Here is an 18,588-nt window from a genome sequence, read left to right on the forward strand (position 1 = left end):
TCAGTCGTTAAACAATTTGCAAGACGTTACCACTTAAATGGCATACTATTACAATGTCATACTTCAGTGAGCAGATATTTTTTTTGGGTGAAAAGAAAATGCAGGAAAGCCAATTTCCTTTAAGATTTTAATTGATAAAACATAAGGTGGGAACAACTGTGCAAACAAAACTAAATGCTTTAGAACGTAATGAAATGAAATAAAAAATCCTACCTTAAGTATTCACTGATGATAATGTTTCTAAAAACTTCTTTGGAGATCATATTAAATGCCTCTATAACATCATATGAATCAACATCAGAAAATTTTTCTGCAAAAGAAACACACACTGAAAGGTTTCTTTGAGGAAAAAAAAGGAGAAAATTAGAAGACAATTGGATGACAGACTACTTTAAAGCATCAAAACATTGAAGAACAAAAAAATCTATCAAAATGGAAAAGCTGTAGTGAAACTACTTGTTCCATGGTAATAATATAAATGGAATTTTTAAAATTCTGTGAAGAACTTGATGGAGATCATAAAATGTTATTTCATCTTCTCCAAATGTATCTGAAGAAACAGTATTTGGATTTAATCAAGGTAGGGAATAAACTTTGAGGCATTCTATGTGGTCAAATTGATTCATTCAAGCATTTTTAAATAGAAAATAACATTTTGGGATATAGTATACAAGTACTCAAAAAACATGACATGCAGTAATTACAACATGCTCAGATGAGATTGGACCTTTATTTTCTAAAGTTGTTTACCACTGACATTTGCATCTTGGTTTCTGAAGACAAATTGACAAAGCTTGGATTTTACATTTAGTCAAGAACTTCAATTTGTACTTTCTACAGTATATACTTGTGTAATAGTTGAATTTTGGGGATCAATTTTTCAGGTCAAATTTGGGGAGTGGGGGGGGGGGTTTCCAATACAGATACTACTTTTGACCTCAGTAAGTACCTGCATTGTTCAAGGCATCAGGAGCTCAGATGGCCAGGACTGGTGGTAAGTCTACTTTGGGATGACAGGAGCTCAGATGGGCAGGTGACTGTGCCTAGGAAATATTCTGTGGGTGGGGCTTTGGGAACTCTGGTGGGCGGCCGAGGCTAGGGTCTGTGGTTGTGCATCGGGAGATCCGGTGGGTGGGTGGGCAGCTGGGGCCAAGGAGAAAGTGTGTGGCCAGTACGTTTGGAGCTCTGGTGGCAGATGGCTGGGGCATCAGGAGCTCTGGTGGGCAGGCGCCAGGGGACTAGATGAGAGATGACGATCAGGAACTCGGATGAATGGCCAGCAAGGGCAAGCATCTGTGGTTGGGAATCGGGAGCTCGGATGGATGGGTGGTTGGGGCCAAGAATAGTGGGGGGAGGAGAGTGGTCAACTTTTACACAGGTCAAACAGAAAACACGTGATTTTTGGGACAAAAATGGTGGGGGGGGGGTTAGATGTTGCTTTGACTAGTACATGGGATAGACTATTGCATGAATATATACAGTAACACAATACTAAATGATATACAAGATGCACAGTGGTCTTTTTACATAAATAGCATTATTTCAAAAGTATTATTTGACAGACTCCTGCAATCTTCCAGAACCCCTGTGATATGAAACTAATCTAAAGATCAAAATACTAAAACCCCTGGTATCTGGCACCTATGGGGATTGGTAGATGCCAGATAAGTGTATTTTCCAGTTGCTTGAGACTTGCTCTTACAATGCCTACATAATGCACCTGCATTAAGAATAAACAGCTTAAAGATAAAAAAAAATACTATACTTACACTGAACAAACTTCTTACATGAATTTATAAACCTTAAAGCATTTTACTTCATTTTCAGTCACATTCTTTGAAAACATTTAACCGTTACTGCATCTGCAGGTTCCTCCCCCTCCATAGATCCGCCCAAAAGACGAACGATAACATTATGGATAATTAACCTCCCAACCCCTAAATTAATAGACAAAGTCTTTGACCGGAGTGACTTACTAAGCAGGAATAGGAGACACTTTAAGAGTCATCCTACAGCGAGCAGCATCAAGCAGCTCTTCAACTTGGTCGATGCCATTGCTGTTTCATACAACTTTATTCAAACACCTGCTAAGACAAACCTGGTTACCAAAATATCATGACTATTTTCACAGCTTTGCCTTCAATGTATCCTTGAGTTATTCAAGGAGTTAGGAAGATTTTGTGAAGTTCAGGTAAAGCTCTTATAAATTCATACCTACTTTATGGCAAATATGGGTGCCAACTTTTCAGGAAAACATCCTATTTATTCCTTAAATTATATGTTATTTTCTCAAGAGGTGTACAATTACGTGTTTCTGCCTGCCGTCTTTCCATTCCTAAATGGAAATCTGATTTCTATGTCACCGCTATACATTTTCTTCCAATTATTAACGCACTTTTCATAAATTCCTTTTGGAAAATATTCAATTGCAATCTTAGTCTTACTGCCAAAAATTTGCCCAATTAATAAAAGCATTGGATCTTGTGGAAATTTAACTCCTGTAACTTGTTCTAAAAATTTTCCTAATTCTATTCAAAATAGTATCAATTTTGAACATGACCATGTAAAATGCAAAAAAGTGCCTATCTCTTGACTACCTTTATAACATTTATCTGGTAAATTGTGCTGATATTTTAGTAACCAGGTTTGTTTATTTTTCTTTTTTTCTAACTCTTTATCTTTGTATCTATCTTTTTCTTTTCTTTTTATTTTAGGGATTATATTTGCGGGAGGGGTTTGGTGGGGTTTATTGGGGTATAGATCATAGCATGCATAATTAATTTGAATATATGATAGACATTTTCTGTATTTGAATACTTATACATGTTTGAAAACGTTAAATTAAATATTTTAGCGGGAGCCCCACACGTACAACAGAATCGCGCACAGCCACAACAGTTAAGCAAGCGCATTACCAGAGTGCATAGCCTCCAACGATGTCTCAGTCCTCCAGCCATAGGCTAGACACCAGCAATTAGCAATTATGGAACCCGACACCCCAGGGTGGAAAGTGACATCACTACCGCATCCCAGAAGGCTCAGCGTGAAACGCGTAGAGGTAACTATAAAAGCTGTGGTTAAGCATAATAAAGGTACTGATTCCTGATTCTACTGACTCCAGTGTAATTTATTGCCACTTGCATAAGGTAGTGTCATCAGATAGGCCACTATATATTTTGGTGACCCCGATGGGCCTCAGCTACACCGAGTCCCACATGACTGGCATGGACGAGCAACCGACGACTTCGAAGGTGGAGGCAGCACTGGTGGTGGTTAATGCAGTAGCAGTTCGCCTGCCTCCATTCTGGTTGGATCAGCCACGTAGCTGGCTGCAGCTGGCTGAAGTGCAATTTGTGCTTTGGAATGTTACATCTGAGGACATGAGATATTGGCACGTTGTGAGTGCATTAGATACTAGAACTGCAGCAAGGGTGAGTTCATTCATCAATAACCCTATCCCACGGTTTTTCACGGGAGCTCCAAACATCAGGCGCTGCACGACCTACTGACTGTGGAATTCATGATGGTTAGGAAAGGTCAGAAATGCTCAGCATTTCAATGCCCAATATGAGGGGCCCTTTAGGGTAATCAGGCGAGAAGGTGTAGTATTTACACTGGACTTAAGGGGCCAAAAATGTATGTTCACAATTGAACGACTGAAACTGGTACACACTGATCTTTCAAGACCGATCATGTCACCTCTGAAATGTCCCAGAGGACGCCCCAGGTTGAACTACCAGCACAAACCTGCATCTGGCAGCCACAATTCTGGGGTGGGGGTGGTGGTGTCGTGGGAGCCCTACGCGTACAACAGAATCGCGCACAACAGAATCGCGCACAGCCACAACAGTTAAGCAAGCGCATTACCAGAGCACATAGCCTCCAACGACGTCCCAGTCCTCCAGCTACAGGTCAGGCACCAGCAATTAGGAAAAGCACGCGAATAAGAGCCCGCACTTTTTATGGCACCCGACACCTGAGGCTGGAAAGTGACGTCACTACCACATCCCAGAAGGCTCAGCGTGAAACACGCAGGGGGAACTATAAAAGCTGTGGTTAAGCACAATAAAGGTACTGATTCCTGACTCGTGTCATTTATTGCCAGTTGCATAAGGTAGTGTCGTCAGATAGGCCACTGCAATAATAAAAAAACAGCTGCTAAGAGCAAAGCAAGACCAAGGGTCTTTGCTGGCTGAATATTTGCTCCCATATGCACCAAAGGTCTATGGGTTACTTCAGAGAACATTTACTTTTACATTTTAAACTTAAGTACTTTTTACTATTATTTTATTCTTATTTATTTTAATTTAAAAAAAGAAAATTTTGCTTGATTTTTTTTTGCTGGTTGCTTGAATTCCAGATACCAGGAGTTTTACTGTATATCTTATAATTGAAAACATTCTTGAGCATGGTAGCAAATAATAACTAACAGTTCAAGGCTATCTGGTTTGTTACCAGATTAGATCCTTTATTAAAACACAGCTCACCACTAAAATTGTGAATAATAAAATGTTGGTTTCTTTTTATTGGACAGTTACAAAATAACTAGTGCATCATACCTTTTAACAGCTCTTCTGTTTCAAGTCTGATTTTGTTAATGGCATCATCCCTTGAAATCTTAATTATAAAATAAAATATTTTATATTAAAAATGAGTTTTGTTACTTTAAACAATTACTGTAAAAGAAGAGAGAGACTTACTTTATCATGGGTAAAATCTTTAAATACTTCACGGACCTTCTCGGAAGCAAGCCTGAGGAACAGGAATAAATTATTTTACTAACTTTACCAAAGCTCCAAATCAGATGATAAAACCATGTAAAGAGAAAACAGCACTTCGGGTTTTCATAGTAATATTAAGTTTTCCAAAATATATCAACAAGAACTCAGCATTTAAAAATCAGAGAAATACTTAAAAACACTGGTTGTAATCAAGGAATTGTGGTAACAAATGATTAAAAACTGTCCATTTTTGCATTTGATATTAATTAGACATTTTTATTAATTATTCTCAAGTTCATTTTCTTACTTTTTGAAGTATTTTTTAAAATCTTTGGTCAATGAACTATGTGGACAAATGCCTCAAAATTGACTAATTTTTATTTGTATTCAATAATGTTAAACTATCATGCATTATATTGCTACATAATAAACAAAGTTCAAATTTATTTTGAGGGTACATACATGACATAATATACAACCCAGAGATTTATTTTTCCTGTGGACCAGGAAAAATTTCTACTTATCGGTACTGTAAATTGTGCTCAAGAAGAAAGAGATGGATACAAAAGAGAGCTAAGCAAAAAAATAAATTCTAAAGAAACTGACTGTGCAATATGGAAAAAAATATTCAGTAATAAATATGTGGAAAGTAAGAGAACTTAAATGTCTCTGATTCAGTCTGTAGTTTAGGAGTCTGATAGTGAGGGGAAGGAACTGTTCCTGAATCTAGTGGTATGTGTCTGTGGCACCAATACCTCTTTTCTGAAGTATAGAGCAGTAGTGAAAACAAACATGCCTTGGGAGCTGTGGATCCTTAATCTGGGGCTTCTTCTTCCCATGGGCAGTGAGAATGCTGAACAACCAAAGAAACTGGTCACACAAACCATCCAAGAATCTCATATGTACAAAACAATATTTATTTATATGTATTGATGAAATACTTGTCTAGCAGATGTATTGTTTGTATGTGTGTTATGTCTGATTGTTTTGCACCGAGGATCAGAGAATGCTGTTTCATCAGGTTGTACTGGTACAATCAGATGACAATAAACTTGACTTAATGATTGCTGCTGCTCTCCAAAAGTAGTGTTCCATATAGATTTTGTTGATGGTGGGGAGAGTTTTGACTGTGAATATACTGGGCTGCGTCCACTACCTTTTGCAGGGCTTTCTGCTCATAAGTATTGGTGCCCTCATACCAGGCCGGGATGGATCCCGTCTGCACACTTTCCACTTTTCTTTGGCTTGGCTTCGCGGACGAAAATTTATGGAGGGGGGGTAAAAGTCCACGTCAGCTGCAGGCTCGTTTGTGGCTGACAAGTCCGATGCGGGATAGGCAGACATGGTTGCAGCGGTTGCAGGGGAAAATTGGTTGGTTGGGGTTGGGTGTTGGGTTTTTCCTCCTTTGTCTTTTGTCAGTGAGGTGGGCTCTGCGGTCTTCTTCAAAGGAGGTTGCTGCCCGCCGAACTGTGAGGCGCCAAGATGCACGGTTTGAGGCGATATCAGCCCACTGGCGGTGATCAATGTGGCAGGCACCAAGAGATTTCTTTAGGCAGTCCTTGTACCTCTTCTTTGGTGCACCTCTGTCACGGTGGCCAGTGGAGAGCTCGCCATATAACACGATCTTGGGAAGGCGATGGTCCTCCATTCTGGAGACGTGACCTACCCAGCACAGTTGGATCTTCAGCAGCGTGGATTCGATGCTGTCGGCCTCTGCCATCTCGAGTACTTCAATGTTAGGGATGAAGTCGCTCCAATGAATGTTGAGGATGGAGCGTAGACAATGCTGGTGGAAGCGTTCTAGGAGCCGTAGGTGATGCCGGTAGAGGACCCATGATTCGGAGCCGAACAGGAGTGTGGGTATGACAACGGCTCTGTATACGCTTATCTTTGTGAGGTTTTTCAGTTGGTTGTTTTTCCAGACTCTTTTGTGTAGTCTTCCAAAGGCGCTATTTGCCTTGGCGAGTCTGTTGTCTATCTCGTTGTCGATCCTTGCATCTGATGAAATGGTGCAGCCGAGATAGGTAAATTGGTTGACCGTTTTGAGTTTTGTGTGCCCGATGGAGATGTGGGGGGGCTGGTAGTCATGGTGGGGAGCTGGCTGATGGAGGACCTCAGTTTTCTTCAGGCTGACTTCCAGGCCAAACATTTTGGCAGTTTCCGCAAAACAGGTTGTTTTTGATGTCACACAAACCTCCACAAACTCCTGAGGAAGTTGAGGCGCTGAAATTCTTTCTTCACATTAGTATGTTGAGTCCAGGAAAGGTTCTCAGAGATAACGATTCCCAGGAATTTAAATTTGCTCCCCCTTTCCACCTCTGATCCCCCAATGATCAATGGATCATACACATCTGATTTTTGCTTACTAAAGACCATAATCAGCTTCTTGGTTTTGGTGACATTGAGCGCAAGGTAATTGTTAGTACACCATTCAGTAAAATTTTCAATCTCCCTCCTATATGCTGATTCATCATTCCATTTTATTCAGCCCACTATACTGTGGTATCATCAACAAATTTGTAAATGTGTAGATGGTGGTGTTAACAGACTGAGCCACACAGTCAATTAGAGCAGGTGGCTAAATACGTAGCCCTCTGGTGCTCCAGTGCTGATGGAGATTGTGGAGATGTTCTTACCTAATCCTCAATGATTGTGGTCTTGAGGAAAGGAAATCAGAGATGCAATTACACAGTGGGATATTGAGGACTAGGTCTTGGGAGTTTGCTGATTAGTTATGATGGGATGATGGTGTTGAATGCCAAACTGCAGTCGATAAAGAACATGCTGATGTATGTATATTTGCTGTCCAGGTGTTACAGGGTTTTGTGCAGAGCCAATGAGATGGCATCTGTTGTAGACCTGTTGCTGCAGTAAGCAAATTGGAACTGATCCATGTCGCTGTTCAGACAGGAGCTGATATGATTCAACACCAGCCTCTTGAAACACTTCCACTGTGGATGTGAGTGTCACTGGTTGGTAGTCATTTCAGCAGGTTACCATATTCTTCTTGGGCACTGGTATAATTGAGGCCTGTTTGAAAAAGGTGGGTACCAAATCCTGTCAGAGTGAGATGTTGGAATACATTGCCCAGTTGGTCAGCACAGATTTTCAGTACCAAGATGCATACTCCATCCAGACTGGATGCCTTGTATAGTGTTCTAGATCTCTGTACTCAATGGCAGTGACTTCAATGACTTCATTGTTCACCGAGGGATTTAAGATTATGAAAGGGATAGACAGAGTGGATGTGGATAGACTATTTCCGTTAAGAGGAGGAAAGATTAAAACAAGAGGACATGAGTTAAAAGTTAAGGGGCAGAGGTTTAGAGGTAACATGAGGGGGAACTTCTTTACTCAGAGAGTGGTAGCCGTGTGGAATGATCTTCCGGGAGAAATAGTGGCGGCGGAGTCAATTGTATTATTTAAGAAAAGGTTGGACAGGTATATGGATGAGAAGAAGATGGAGGGTTATGGGCATTGTGCAGGGAGGTAGGACTAGAAAGGGGTGTTTGGTTCGGTGCGGACTAGAAGGGCCTAATGGCCTGTTTCCTTGCTGTAATTGTTATGTTATGTTATGTTAACATGAAGCAAATGAGGTACTTGAGAAGTATTTAAAAAAAACGCAAGAGTAATCTTAAAAAATAAATTTGGAAGGCTAAAAGAAGACATGAGGTTGCTTTGGCAGACAATGTGAAGGATAATCCAAAAGATTTCAACAGGTATGTTAAGAGCATAAGGATAGTAAGGGACAAAATTGGTCCCTTGAAGATCAGAGTGGTTGGTTTTGTATGGAGCCAAAAGATGGGAGAGATCTTAAATGTTTTTTTCCCCATCAGTATAAACTCAGGAAATGGGCTAATGGGAAGGAAGGAAAACAAGCAGTGAGGTCATGGAATCTATTGTGACGGCACACTGCCGTAGAGATCAAGTCGGCGATCCAGGCGGCGAGCTCAACTAAAAGTCAGTAGCCTGCGCGGCAGCACTGGCACTAACAGGTGAAAGGACACCAAGGGCAGCAGCCAGCAACCACAAAATGGCACTTGCCCTACTGCACAACCAACAGTCAGGGACAGTATGCAGGGAAAGAAGGGATTATTATGCAAGAAGGTACCAGGACGCAGGAAACCAGCTTTTGTTATGCGGATCATGACGTAAGCAAAAGGGGGAAACGGCAGGAACGCGAGGAATATAAAAGTCGGGCCTGAACCCCTAATAAAGAGAGCTTAACCTGACTACACTACGTGTGTGTGTGTGTGTGTGTGTGTGTGTGTGTGTGTGTGTGTGTGTGTGTGTGTGTGTGTGTGTGTGTGTGTGTGTGTGTGTGTGTGTGTGCCTTCTTCTGAGTAGCGTGCGGTTACAATTAGTGACCCTGACGGTTTAGACAGCATCTCAACTCAATGATGAGCGAACCGGCAGCAGTCCTTGCAATCGCTTTCAAGTTGCTGACCTTCTGGACGAATCAACCATGCGTGTGGTTTGACCAGGCTGAGGCACAGTTCCAGATCCAGCAGATCACAGCAGAGTCCACTTGGTACTACCACATGGTGAGCGCCCTGGACCAGGATACAGCAAGCCAGGTGGCCAACTTCATCCAGTAACCCCCAATGGAAGGTGCAAACACTGCCATCAAGGACTTGCTTACTGAGACCCTTTGGGCTTTCACAACGTGAGAGAGGGACATGTCTGCTCCACTTGGATGGGCTGGGGGACAAGCCCCCGTCAGCTCTCATGAATGAGATGCTGGCTCTCCTGGGCAAACATGAGCCCTGCATCATGTTCGAGCAGGCATTCCTGGAGCAACTGCCCCAGGACATCCAACTGCTCCTGGCTGACACGGATTTCAGCGACCCCCCAGAAAGTCACAGCATGAGCGGACGTTCTGTGGAAACAGAAAAGAGAGTGCACGGCCTCCATGGGGCTCGTTGCTAAATCCCACAGACAGACCCGTGCAGACCCGCCTAAAGAACAGCAACCCAACAGAGGAGGTGATCCCAATGACCAGTGGTGCTTCTTCCACCAGAGATGGGGTTCCGGAGCTTGCCAGTGCAGGCCGCCATGCACATTCCAGGGAAATGCTGGGACCAGCCATCGCTAATGGTCACGACGGCTAGCGAACAAGACAGCCTCCTGTATGCCTGGAACCGCCTGACCAGACGAGATTTTCTCGTAGACACAGGAGCAGAGGTCAGTGTCCTGCCTCTATCGGAACAGGACACCAGGAACAGGCAACCGATGAATACACCAGGGTTCTGGCCGAATCACCCCCCAATTCACCACATCAATGCCCCAGCATTCTGACCCAGGCCCACCACTCCATGCAAGAGAAACTCCAGGTGGCAAAGGAAGAATTCAAGAAACTGGAGAAGCATGGCATCGTACGGCGGTCGGACAGCCCATGGGCTTCTCCCCTGCACATGGTGCCCAAAGCAACTGGGGGATGGAGACCATGCGGCGACTACCGCTGGCTCAACATGGCTACCACACCAGATCGATATCCTGTGCCGCACATCCAGGACTTTGCAGCTAACTTGCACGGGGCAAAAATCTTGTTCAAAGTGGACCTCGTGCGAGGACATCATCAGATCCCGCTCGGTGCACCCCGATGTCCCCAAAACTGCCATCATCACCCTGTGCAGCCTCTTCGAATTCCTTCGTATACCGTTCGGGCTAAAGAATGCCGCAAGTCCTTTCAGCGACTAATGGACATAGTGGGCTGAGACCTGGACAGAAGCTTTGTGTACCTGGATGACATCCTCATGGCAAACAGGAATCAACAAGAACACATGATGCATCTCTGCAACTTCTACACTCAACTGAGTGAGTTCGGCCTGGCGATCAATCCAGCTAAATGTCAATTCGGGTTGGAGACCATCAACTTCCTAGGCCACAGGATAATCAGGGAAGGAGCCACACCGCTACCCAGCAAAGTGGAGGCCATCCGGAAGTTCCCTAGGCCCAGCATGACTAAGGGACTACAGGAGTTCGTGGGGATGATTAACTTCTACCACAGATTCATCCACTCAGCCGCCCAGATGGCAAGCAAGGCAAAGGACATTACATGGAACGAGGAGTCAGCGGAGGTCTTCGTGAAGGCCAAGGAAGCCCTGGCAGGCACTGCTATTCTGGCACATTGCAGGGCAGATGCTCCAACGGCCCTGAGGGTGGATGCCTCAGAAACGGCGATTGGCGGAGTTCTGGAGCAGCAAACTGAAGGAAGTTGGCAGCCGCTGGCTTTCTTCAGCAAAAATCTGTAGCCTCCAGAATTGAAATGCAGCGCTTTCGAAAGGAGCTACTGGCACTGTACTTAGCCATCTGCCACTTCAGGTACTTCTTAGAGGGCAGTCTTTCATGGCATTCACAGACCACAAGCCCCTGACTTTCGCCTTAGCTAAAATCTCAGATCCCTGGTCAGCCCGCCAGCAATGACACCAGTCTTGCATCTCAGAGTACATCACAAATGTAAGGCACATCTCCAGCAAGGACAACATGGTGGCTGATGCACTGTCCAAGCAAAGTATCCACACACTATCATGGGTATTGGACTTCGCAGCACTGTCGGAGGCACAGCAGAGCGACAAGGAGATGCCCCAATACATGACTGCCATATTGGGTCTGCAGCTAATAGACATCCCCAGTCGGCACAGGTAACACCACCTCCTGTGCGACGTGGCCACAGGCCAGGACAGGCCTATTGGCCCGGCAGCTTGGAGATGGCACGTTTTTGATTCCATCCACAGACTGGCTCATCTGTCCATCAGGACCACGGTCCAGCTGCTGGCCAGCAAATACGTGTGGCATGGTGCAGAAACAAGTCAGCGAGTGGGCGAAGGCATCCACACAGTGCCAAACCACCAAAGTACAGCAGCATACCAAAACCCCACCTTAGCACTTCGAGCCCGCAGAACGAAAGTTCGATCACATCAACGTGGACATAGTAGGACCCTTGCCAGTATCTCAGGGTTTCCGTTACCTGTTTCACAATGGTTGACCGTTTCACCAGGTGGCCAGAAGCAGTCCTGCTGGCAGACACGTCAACCTCATCTCGTCCTGGGTGGCACGGTTCAGGTTGTCATCCCACATCACATTTGACAGAGGGGCCCAGTTCACAACCAGCCTGTGGGGCGTCCAGCCTACCATCCAAGGTCAAACAGGTTGGTGGAGCGCTTCTATAGGCACCTCAAGGCTGTGCTCATGACCAGACTCCAAGGACCCAACTGGATAGATGAGCTACCATGGACGCTGTTGGGGATCTGCATGGCATCCAAGGAAAACCTCAACACCTCTTTGGCCAAACTCATCCATGGAGCTTCACTGATCCCGGCGGAATTCATACCATCATACAGCAGGATGACTCGGCAGCGTTCCTTTGCAGACTGAGGGAAAGAATCAGCAACTTGGCCTTGACTCCACCTTCCAGGCATGTACACGCGAGCACCAACATACCCAAAGACTTACAGGTCTGTGAGTACGTTTCCATTTTCAGGGGTCCACATCATCCACCACTTCAGAGGGCATATGAGGGACCCTTCTGTTCGTCCATAACAACGGAGCCATGTTCAAGCTGGAGGTCGGAGGCAAGACAGAGGTTTTCATCATGGACATGCTAAAGCCAGCACACCTGGACCCGGTGCACCTGATTGTGACACCAGCACTGGACTAGAGAGGCAGGCCACCAAAGCCTGCAGAGACTCTGACTCTGGGCACCAAGGACAATACTTCCGATTCTGGGGTAGGGGGGGTGGGTCACATGGCAGCCTGCCACCGCAGGGATCAAGCCAGTGCTCCGGGCAGTGAGCGCAACTAAAAGCCAGCAGCCCATGCAGTGGCACTGGCCCCGACAGGTGAACAGACTACAAGGGCAGTTTAAAGGCCAATGACCCCAAAATGGCGTTGGCCTTGCTGCACAGCCAACAGTCAGGGACAGCATGTGGGGAAGAAGGAATTGTTATGCAAGAAGGCACCTGCATCGGGAAACCCGCCTTTGTTATGCAGATTATGATGCAAGCAAAAGGGGGAAATGGCGGAAACATGGCGAGTATAAAAGTCAGGTCTGAGCCCCTAATAAAACTCAGAGCTTAACCTGACTACACTATGTGTGTGTCTGTCTTCTTTTGAGTAGTGCATGGCTACATTATACTTATTAAAAGAGGAGGAGGTGCTTGCTGCCTTAAAGCAAATAAGGGTGGTAAATCCAAGGGCCTGACAAAATATTCCCTCAGACTTTGAGGGAGGCTAGTGCAGAACTTGCAGGGTCTCTGGCAGAAATATTTAAAATGACCTTAGCCACAGATGTGGTGTCGGAGGAGTGAAGGGTAGCTCACGTTGTTCCATTGTTTATAAAAAGCTGCAAATGTAATCCTGGAAATTGTATGCCGTTGAGCCTGATATCAGTAGTAGGTAATTTACTGGAAGACATTCTAAGAGATCAGAGATTCAATTATTTGGATAGCCAGGAACTGTAGGGATAGACCACATGACTTTGTGCATGGCAGATCACATTTAACCAATCTTGTAAAGTTTTTCGAGGAGGTTATCAGGAAGTTTGAGAAGGAGAGACTGTGGATATTGTCTACATGGACTTTAGCAAGGCCTTTGATAAGGTCCCATATGGGAAGTTAATCAGGAAGGTTCATATGCTCAGTATTCATGGTGAAGTAGTGAACTAGATTTGACAATGGCTGGACAGGAGAAGCCAGAGAGAAGTGGTGGATGACTGCTTCTCAGACTGGAGGCCTATGACTAGTGGTGTGTCTCAGGGTTCAGTACTGGGACCATTGATTTATGTCATCTACATCAATGATCTGGAAGATAATGTGATGAGTTGGATCAGCAAGTGTGCAGATTACACTAGGTTTTGAGGCGTTGTGGATGGTGAAGAAGGTTTTCAAAGCTTGCAGAGGGATCTAGACCAGCTGAAAAGATGGACTGAAAAATGGCAGATGGAATTTAATGCAGACAAGTTTGAGGTGTTGCATTTTGGAAGGACAAACCAAGAAAGGACATACATGGTAAATGGTATGGCACTGAGGAGTGTGGTAGAACAGACACTCAATTCCCTGAAAGTGGCATCACATGGATAGGGTTGCAAAGAGACCTTTTGGCATATTGGCCTTCATAAATCAAAGTAGTGAGTATTGGAGCTAGGTGAAGTCAAATATAGAGTATTGTGTGCATTGTTGGTCACCTAACCACATGAAAGATATAAATAAGATAGAAAGAGTGCAGAGAAGACTTACAAGGATGTTGTCTGGACTTCAGGTACAGTTACATGGAAAGGTTAAACAGGTTAGGACTTTATTCCCTGGAGCATAGAATAAAGAGGGGAAATTTGATAAAGGTATTTAAAATTATGAGGGGGACAGACAGAATAGTAGATAAGTTTTTTTTCCACCAAGGATAGGTGAAATACAAACCATAGAGCACGAGTTAAGAATGAAAGGGGAAAAGTTTTGGGGGAACATAAGGGAAGAACTTCTTCACACAGAGAGTGGAATGATCTGTCAGATGAAGTGATGAATGTGGGCCAATTTTTACATTTAAGAAGAATTTAGACAAGTAAATGGATGGAAGAGGAATGGAGGGCAATGGACTGGGTGCAGGTCAGTGTGACTAGGCAAAAAAATGGTTCGGCACAGACTAGAAGGGCTGAAAGGGCCTGTTTCTATGCTGTAATGTTCTATGCTTCTATGACTCTATGTTTAAAAAGAAACTGTATTTGCCTTTGATTAGACTTTCTCCACTTTAGAGCTGCTTGGTTCACACAGTAACTGCAACCTGCAGTTAGTTTCTTTCAGCCAAATACTTGAATAATATACTAACAACTTGTTTCAATTTTGCGTCCACATTCAGGGTAGCAACCTGTGTGTACTGGCAATGTACGATCAAGGAATATGAACGCTGATGTCATTGCTGTAAGTTACATGATATGTGTATTAGAAATTGAAGTGAATGAATTATTCTTCCCATAAAATGCTACTACCTTTGAGATAGTAGCAAGCCTGGACTCAAAAGCTTTTTGGCGAATAGTATGGGATATAAAGCCAAACAAGAATGATCTGTAGCAATGGTAGTTTGATAATTCATGTGTGCATATCTCATTTTTCAATAATTTCTCTAAACTATTCTTAATAAGTCCTGTCTATACTCAAAACAAAGAGTATTCCCCACAAGTAAAATTAATCAGATTATAAAAAGATGCATGGAATTAAAATCATGAATTTCTAAAATAAATTGGTAAATTTCATTGAACCTTACCATTGCAATGCTCAAGTCAAAAAGCAAAGAGGTTGTGCACCCAATAAATAAATACAAATTATTTCATTCTTATTCCAAACCGATCAGCAACTCAGCAATGGTGAAAATTATGCACAAGACCCTTGCAAATCTGCCTGTGACTCCTACAGAAATGTCCTTTCCGGGAAATTACAATTTTCAGTCATTAGTTCAGAATCACAAAACTTACTGCCGTGCATAGTCAACTATTTCTCTGGAAGGAAGGAATATTTTCTGTGGCGTTCTTTTGGAATTTCCGTGCTTGTTTGCTAGTTGCTGAATGGCTTGGACAATTTGTTGAGTGTGTTTCACGCCAGTTTTGATAGCATGACAAAAATCCTGTTGCAATACGTTATCTGCTGCAGCTTCCATCATGACTGTTAAAAGTTAAAAAAAAATCAATTTTGCATTGAGAAAACGCTTAAATATCTATTAATGCAATATTTCACAAGGAGGTCATGATTATATTGAATGGTTGTTCAGACTCAATGAACAGAATGGCCTATTCCTGCACCTATTTTCGATGAATTTTAGAATCGTAGTTTTTTTTTAATCAAAATTCTTTGTAGTACCAAATACTAACATTTCAAGTCAGATGGCTGAAGGCCAAAACATGAAGTTAAAATAGAACATTAATTCACAATACAGAAATTAAAATATTACAAAGTTAAGAATAGTTGATTTTAATATTAAATTGGATGTACTGGTAAGTCCCAAATCTTTCTCTGTACACTGGAGTCCTTGAGCCATGTCAAAATGATGGATACAATATCTTACAAAATGCAAATGATAAGGTCACAGTTATCCAAAGACAGTTATCAAATAGCATAAATGAGACAACAGCCTTTAAATTCTAATGCATAGTAGCTTTCACATGCTGCACACAGAAAAAAAGAATTTAAGGGATTAAGGATTCTTTTACAAATGACATAATGGCAATCTGCATTGCTGTCTATCCTGTGGATGACTTGCTTGATATGCATGGTTATTTCAATTATGGTGCTAATTATTGCTACAGCGTGGGCCTCAAATGTTGGAGGTGTTTCAATTGCATGATGGTATGCTCTATCATAAGTTAAAGAGACCATCCAAATATAAATTGTTGAATAGATTGTCAGCAGAGAGAGCTTTTCAGAAAACTGATTTAACTCAGCTCCATATGGAACAGGGACATGTGCTTCCATGCATTGTCATTTTAAATATATATTCTTTTGGCTTATTCCAAAATGAAAATTGAGTAAAGTTTGAAGTGACATGACTTGCTCAAAAGATTTTTTTTCAAAGATTTTAGAAGTGGGGAGTCTGCAGTGAAGATTCTATGGGGTTGTATCATTCTTCATTCAGGTATTATATTTTTCTTCTTTGTCCTATGTTACAGGAGATGTAGATGACTTCATAGAAGCCATTTTTCCACAGATAACACCAGACAATGAAGATTTTGCTTCCTGAACACTTTTGAGTATATTTTATGGATTTTGGACTGCTGATCATGAACAATTTCCTATCATGTAATGTTTTTTAAGATGCAAGCTACTTTTGTGATTTCCTGTCATATTTTGTGTCTATTTCAAGCGTACAAAACCATGAAGTGCAATACTGCATTGAAAATTAATTTTCTGCATTCACACTTGGACTTATTCCCTGCTGATCTTGGTGCAACCAGTGACGAACATGATGAAAGGTTTCGCCAGGATATTGAGACCATGGAAAAGCGGTATTAGGGCAACTGAAATCCATCAATGCTGGCCAACTATTTTTGAACAAGAGACATCAGATGCTGAGACCAAATGATAACCAACGGCAACACATTTTTAGGTCAGTTGAACTAATGCAATATGTCAGCATCATTATGCAATTAAACATGCTAAATTCAATAAAAGTTAATGTTTCTCCAACTTCCTATGTAATGCAGTGAATCTGAAATTGTCTTTCTGTTCAGTTTGAAGTTGTCTATTATAGAACATAACAGCACAGTATAAACCCTTCGACCCTTGATGTTGGCCGACCAATATATTCCTCCCAAAAAAATACTAAACCCTTCCTACCTCATAATCCTCCTATTTTTCTTTCATCCATGTGCCCGTCTCGGAGTCTCTTGAATGTCCCTTGTGTTTCAGTCTCCACCACCATCTCTGGCAAGGCATTCCAGGCACCCACAATCCTCTGCGTAAAAAAACTACCCCTGATGTCTCCCTTTCCCTTCTCTTTGAACACATCTGTTAGTGTTTTCTAATCCTGCCCTGGGAAACAGGCTCTAGCTGTCCACCCTATCTATGCCTCATAATCTTGTAGACCTCTATTAAGTCTCCTCTCATCCTTCTATGCTCCAAAGAGAAAACTCCCAGCTCTGCTAACCTTGTCATATAAGGTTTATTTTTCAATCTAGTAAACATCCTGGCAAATCTCCTCTGCACCCTCTCCATAGCTTCCACATCCTTCCAATAATGAGGTAACCAGAAATGAACACAATACTCCATGTGGTCTTACCAGAGATTTGTAGAGTTGCAATATGACCCCTGAATTCAATCTCCCTCATTAATGAAGCCCAGTATGCCATAGGCCTTCTTAACTATCCTGTCAACCTGTGTGGCAACCTGAGAGATGTATGGATTTGGACCCCAAGGTCCCTTTGTTCATCCACACTGTTAACCCTGTACTCAGCCTTCTGGTTTGTCCTTCCAAAATGCATCACCTCACATTTATCCAGATTGAACGCAACCTGCCACTTTTCTACCCAACTCTGCATTCTGACTATATTCCTTTATAACCTATGACAACCTTCAGCACCATCCACAACTCCTCCAACATTTGTATCATCTGCAAATTAACTGACCCATTCTTCTGCTTCTTTATCTTAGACATTTATAAAAATCACAAAGAGTATGGGTCCCAGAACAGATCCCTTTGGAATTCCATGAGTTACTGACCTCCAGGCAGAATACTTTTCATCCATTACTATCCTCTGCTTTCTACACGCAAGCCAATTTTTAATCAACACAGCCAAAATTCCCATGGATCCCATGCCTCATGACTTTCTCAATGAGTCTCTCATGGGGGACCTTGTGAAATGCCTTACTAAAATCCATTTAGACCACATCTACTGCCCTATCTTCACCAATTTTTTTTGTTGCCTTCTTAAAAACTCAATTAGGCTTGTGAGGCACAACTATCCCTGCACAAAGCCTTGAATAGACTGCATTCACACTTGGACTTGAATAGACTGCACTTCTCCAAATGCTCATAAATCCTATCCTTAAGAATCCTCTCAAAATCCCCATTTTTTTCCCAGAAACAAATCTTTTGGAAAAAAAAAATTATGTCCAGCATAATGTGGGGCATTCTTTAAAATTTTTCCCTAATTGTTGTAAATTATTGGAGCATGGTTATGCGGGATTTCAAACTCTAGGGCTAATGCGCAATTCAAAAGGACAAATTCTATGATTGCTAAATCCCATTATAACATCATTCCCTTAATGTCACATTTAAAGTCCTACTGACTTGCACTTTTGCAAAGTGTTGGAGGAAAATGGAATTTATAATGATGGGAATTGTGATAGTAATACCACCACTGCTGATTTAATTGGAGTATAAATGG

General features: G+C 42.6%; 1 protein-coding gene across 1 annotated transcript in view; it reads right to left on the reverse strand.

Annotated features, from left to right (window-relative positions):
* The window catches only part of pnpt1 (polyribonucleotide nucleotidyltransferase 1, mitochondrial), a 99,819-nt gene that overhangs the window by 46,813 nt on the left and 34,418 nt on the right, over nucleotides 1-18,588 (reverse strand). Inside the window, exons 9-12 of the mRNA XM_069931489.1 lie at nucleotides 15,184-15,370; nucleotides 4,701-4,752; nucleotides 4,560-4,617; nucleotides 214-310 (exon numbers count right to left, since the gene is read on the reverse strand). Coding sequence (XP_069787590.1) covers nucleotides 214-310; nucleotides 4,560-4,617; nucleotides 4,701-4,752; nucleotides 15,184-15,370 — 394 coding nt within the window. The remainder of the gene's footprint in view (nucleotides 1-213; nucleotides 311-4,559; nucleotides 4,618-4,700; nucleotides 4,753-15,183; nucleotides 15,371-18,588) is intronic.

The sequence above is a fragment of the Narcine bancroftii genome, chromosome 4, assembly GCF_036971445.1.
Source record: "Narcine bancroftii isolate sNarBan1 chromosome 4, sNarBan1.hap1, whole genome shotgun sequence".
NCBI classification, from domain to species: Eukaryota; Metazoa; Chordata; class Chondrichthyes; order Torpediniformes; family Narcinidae; genus Narcine; species Narcine bancroftii.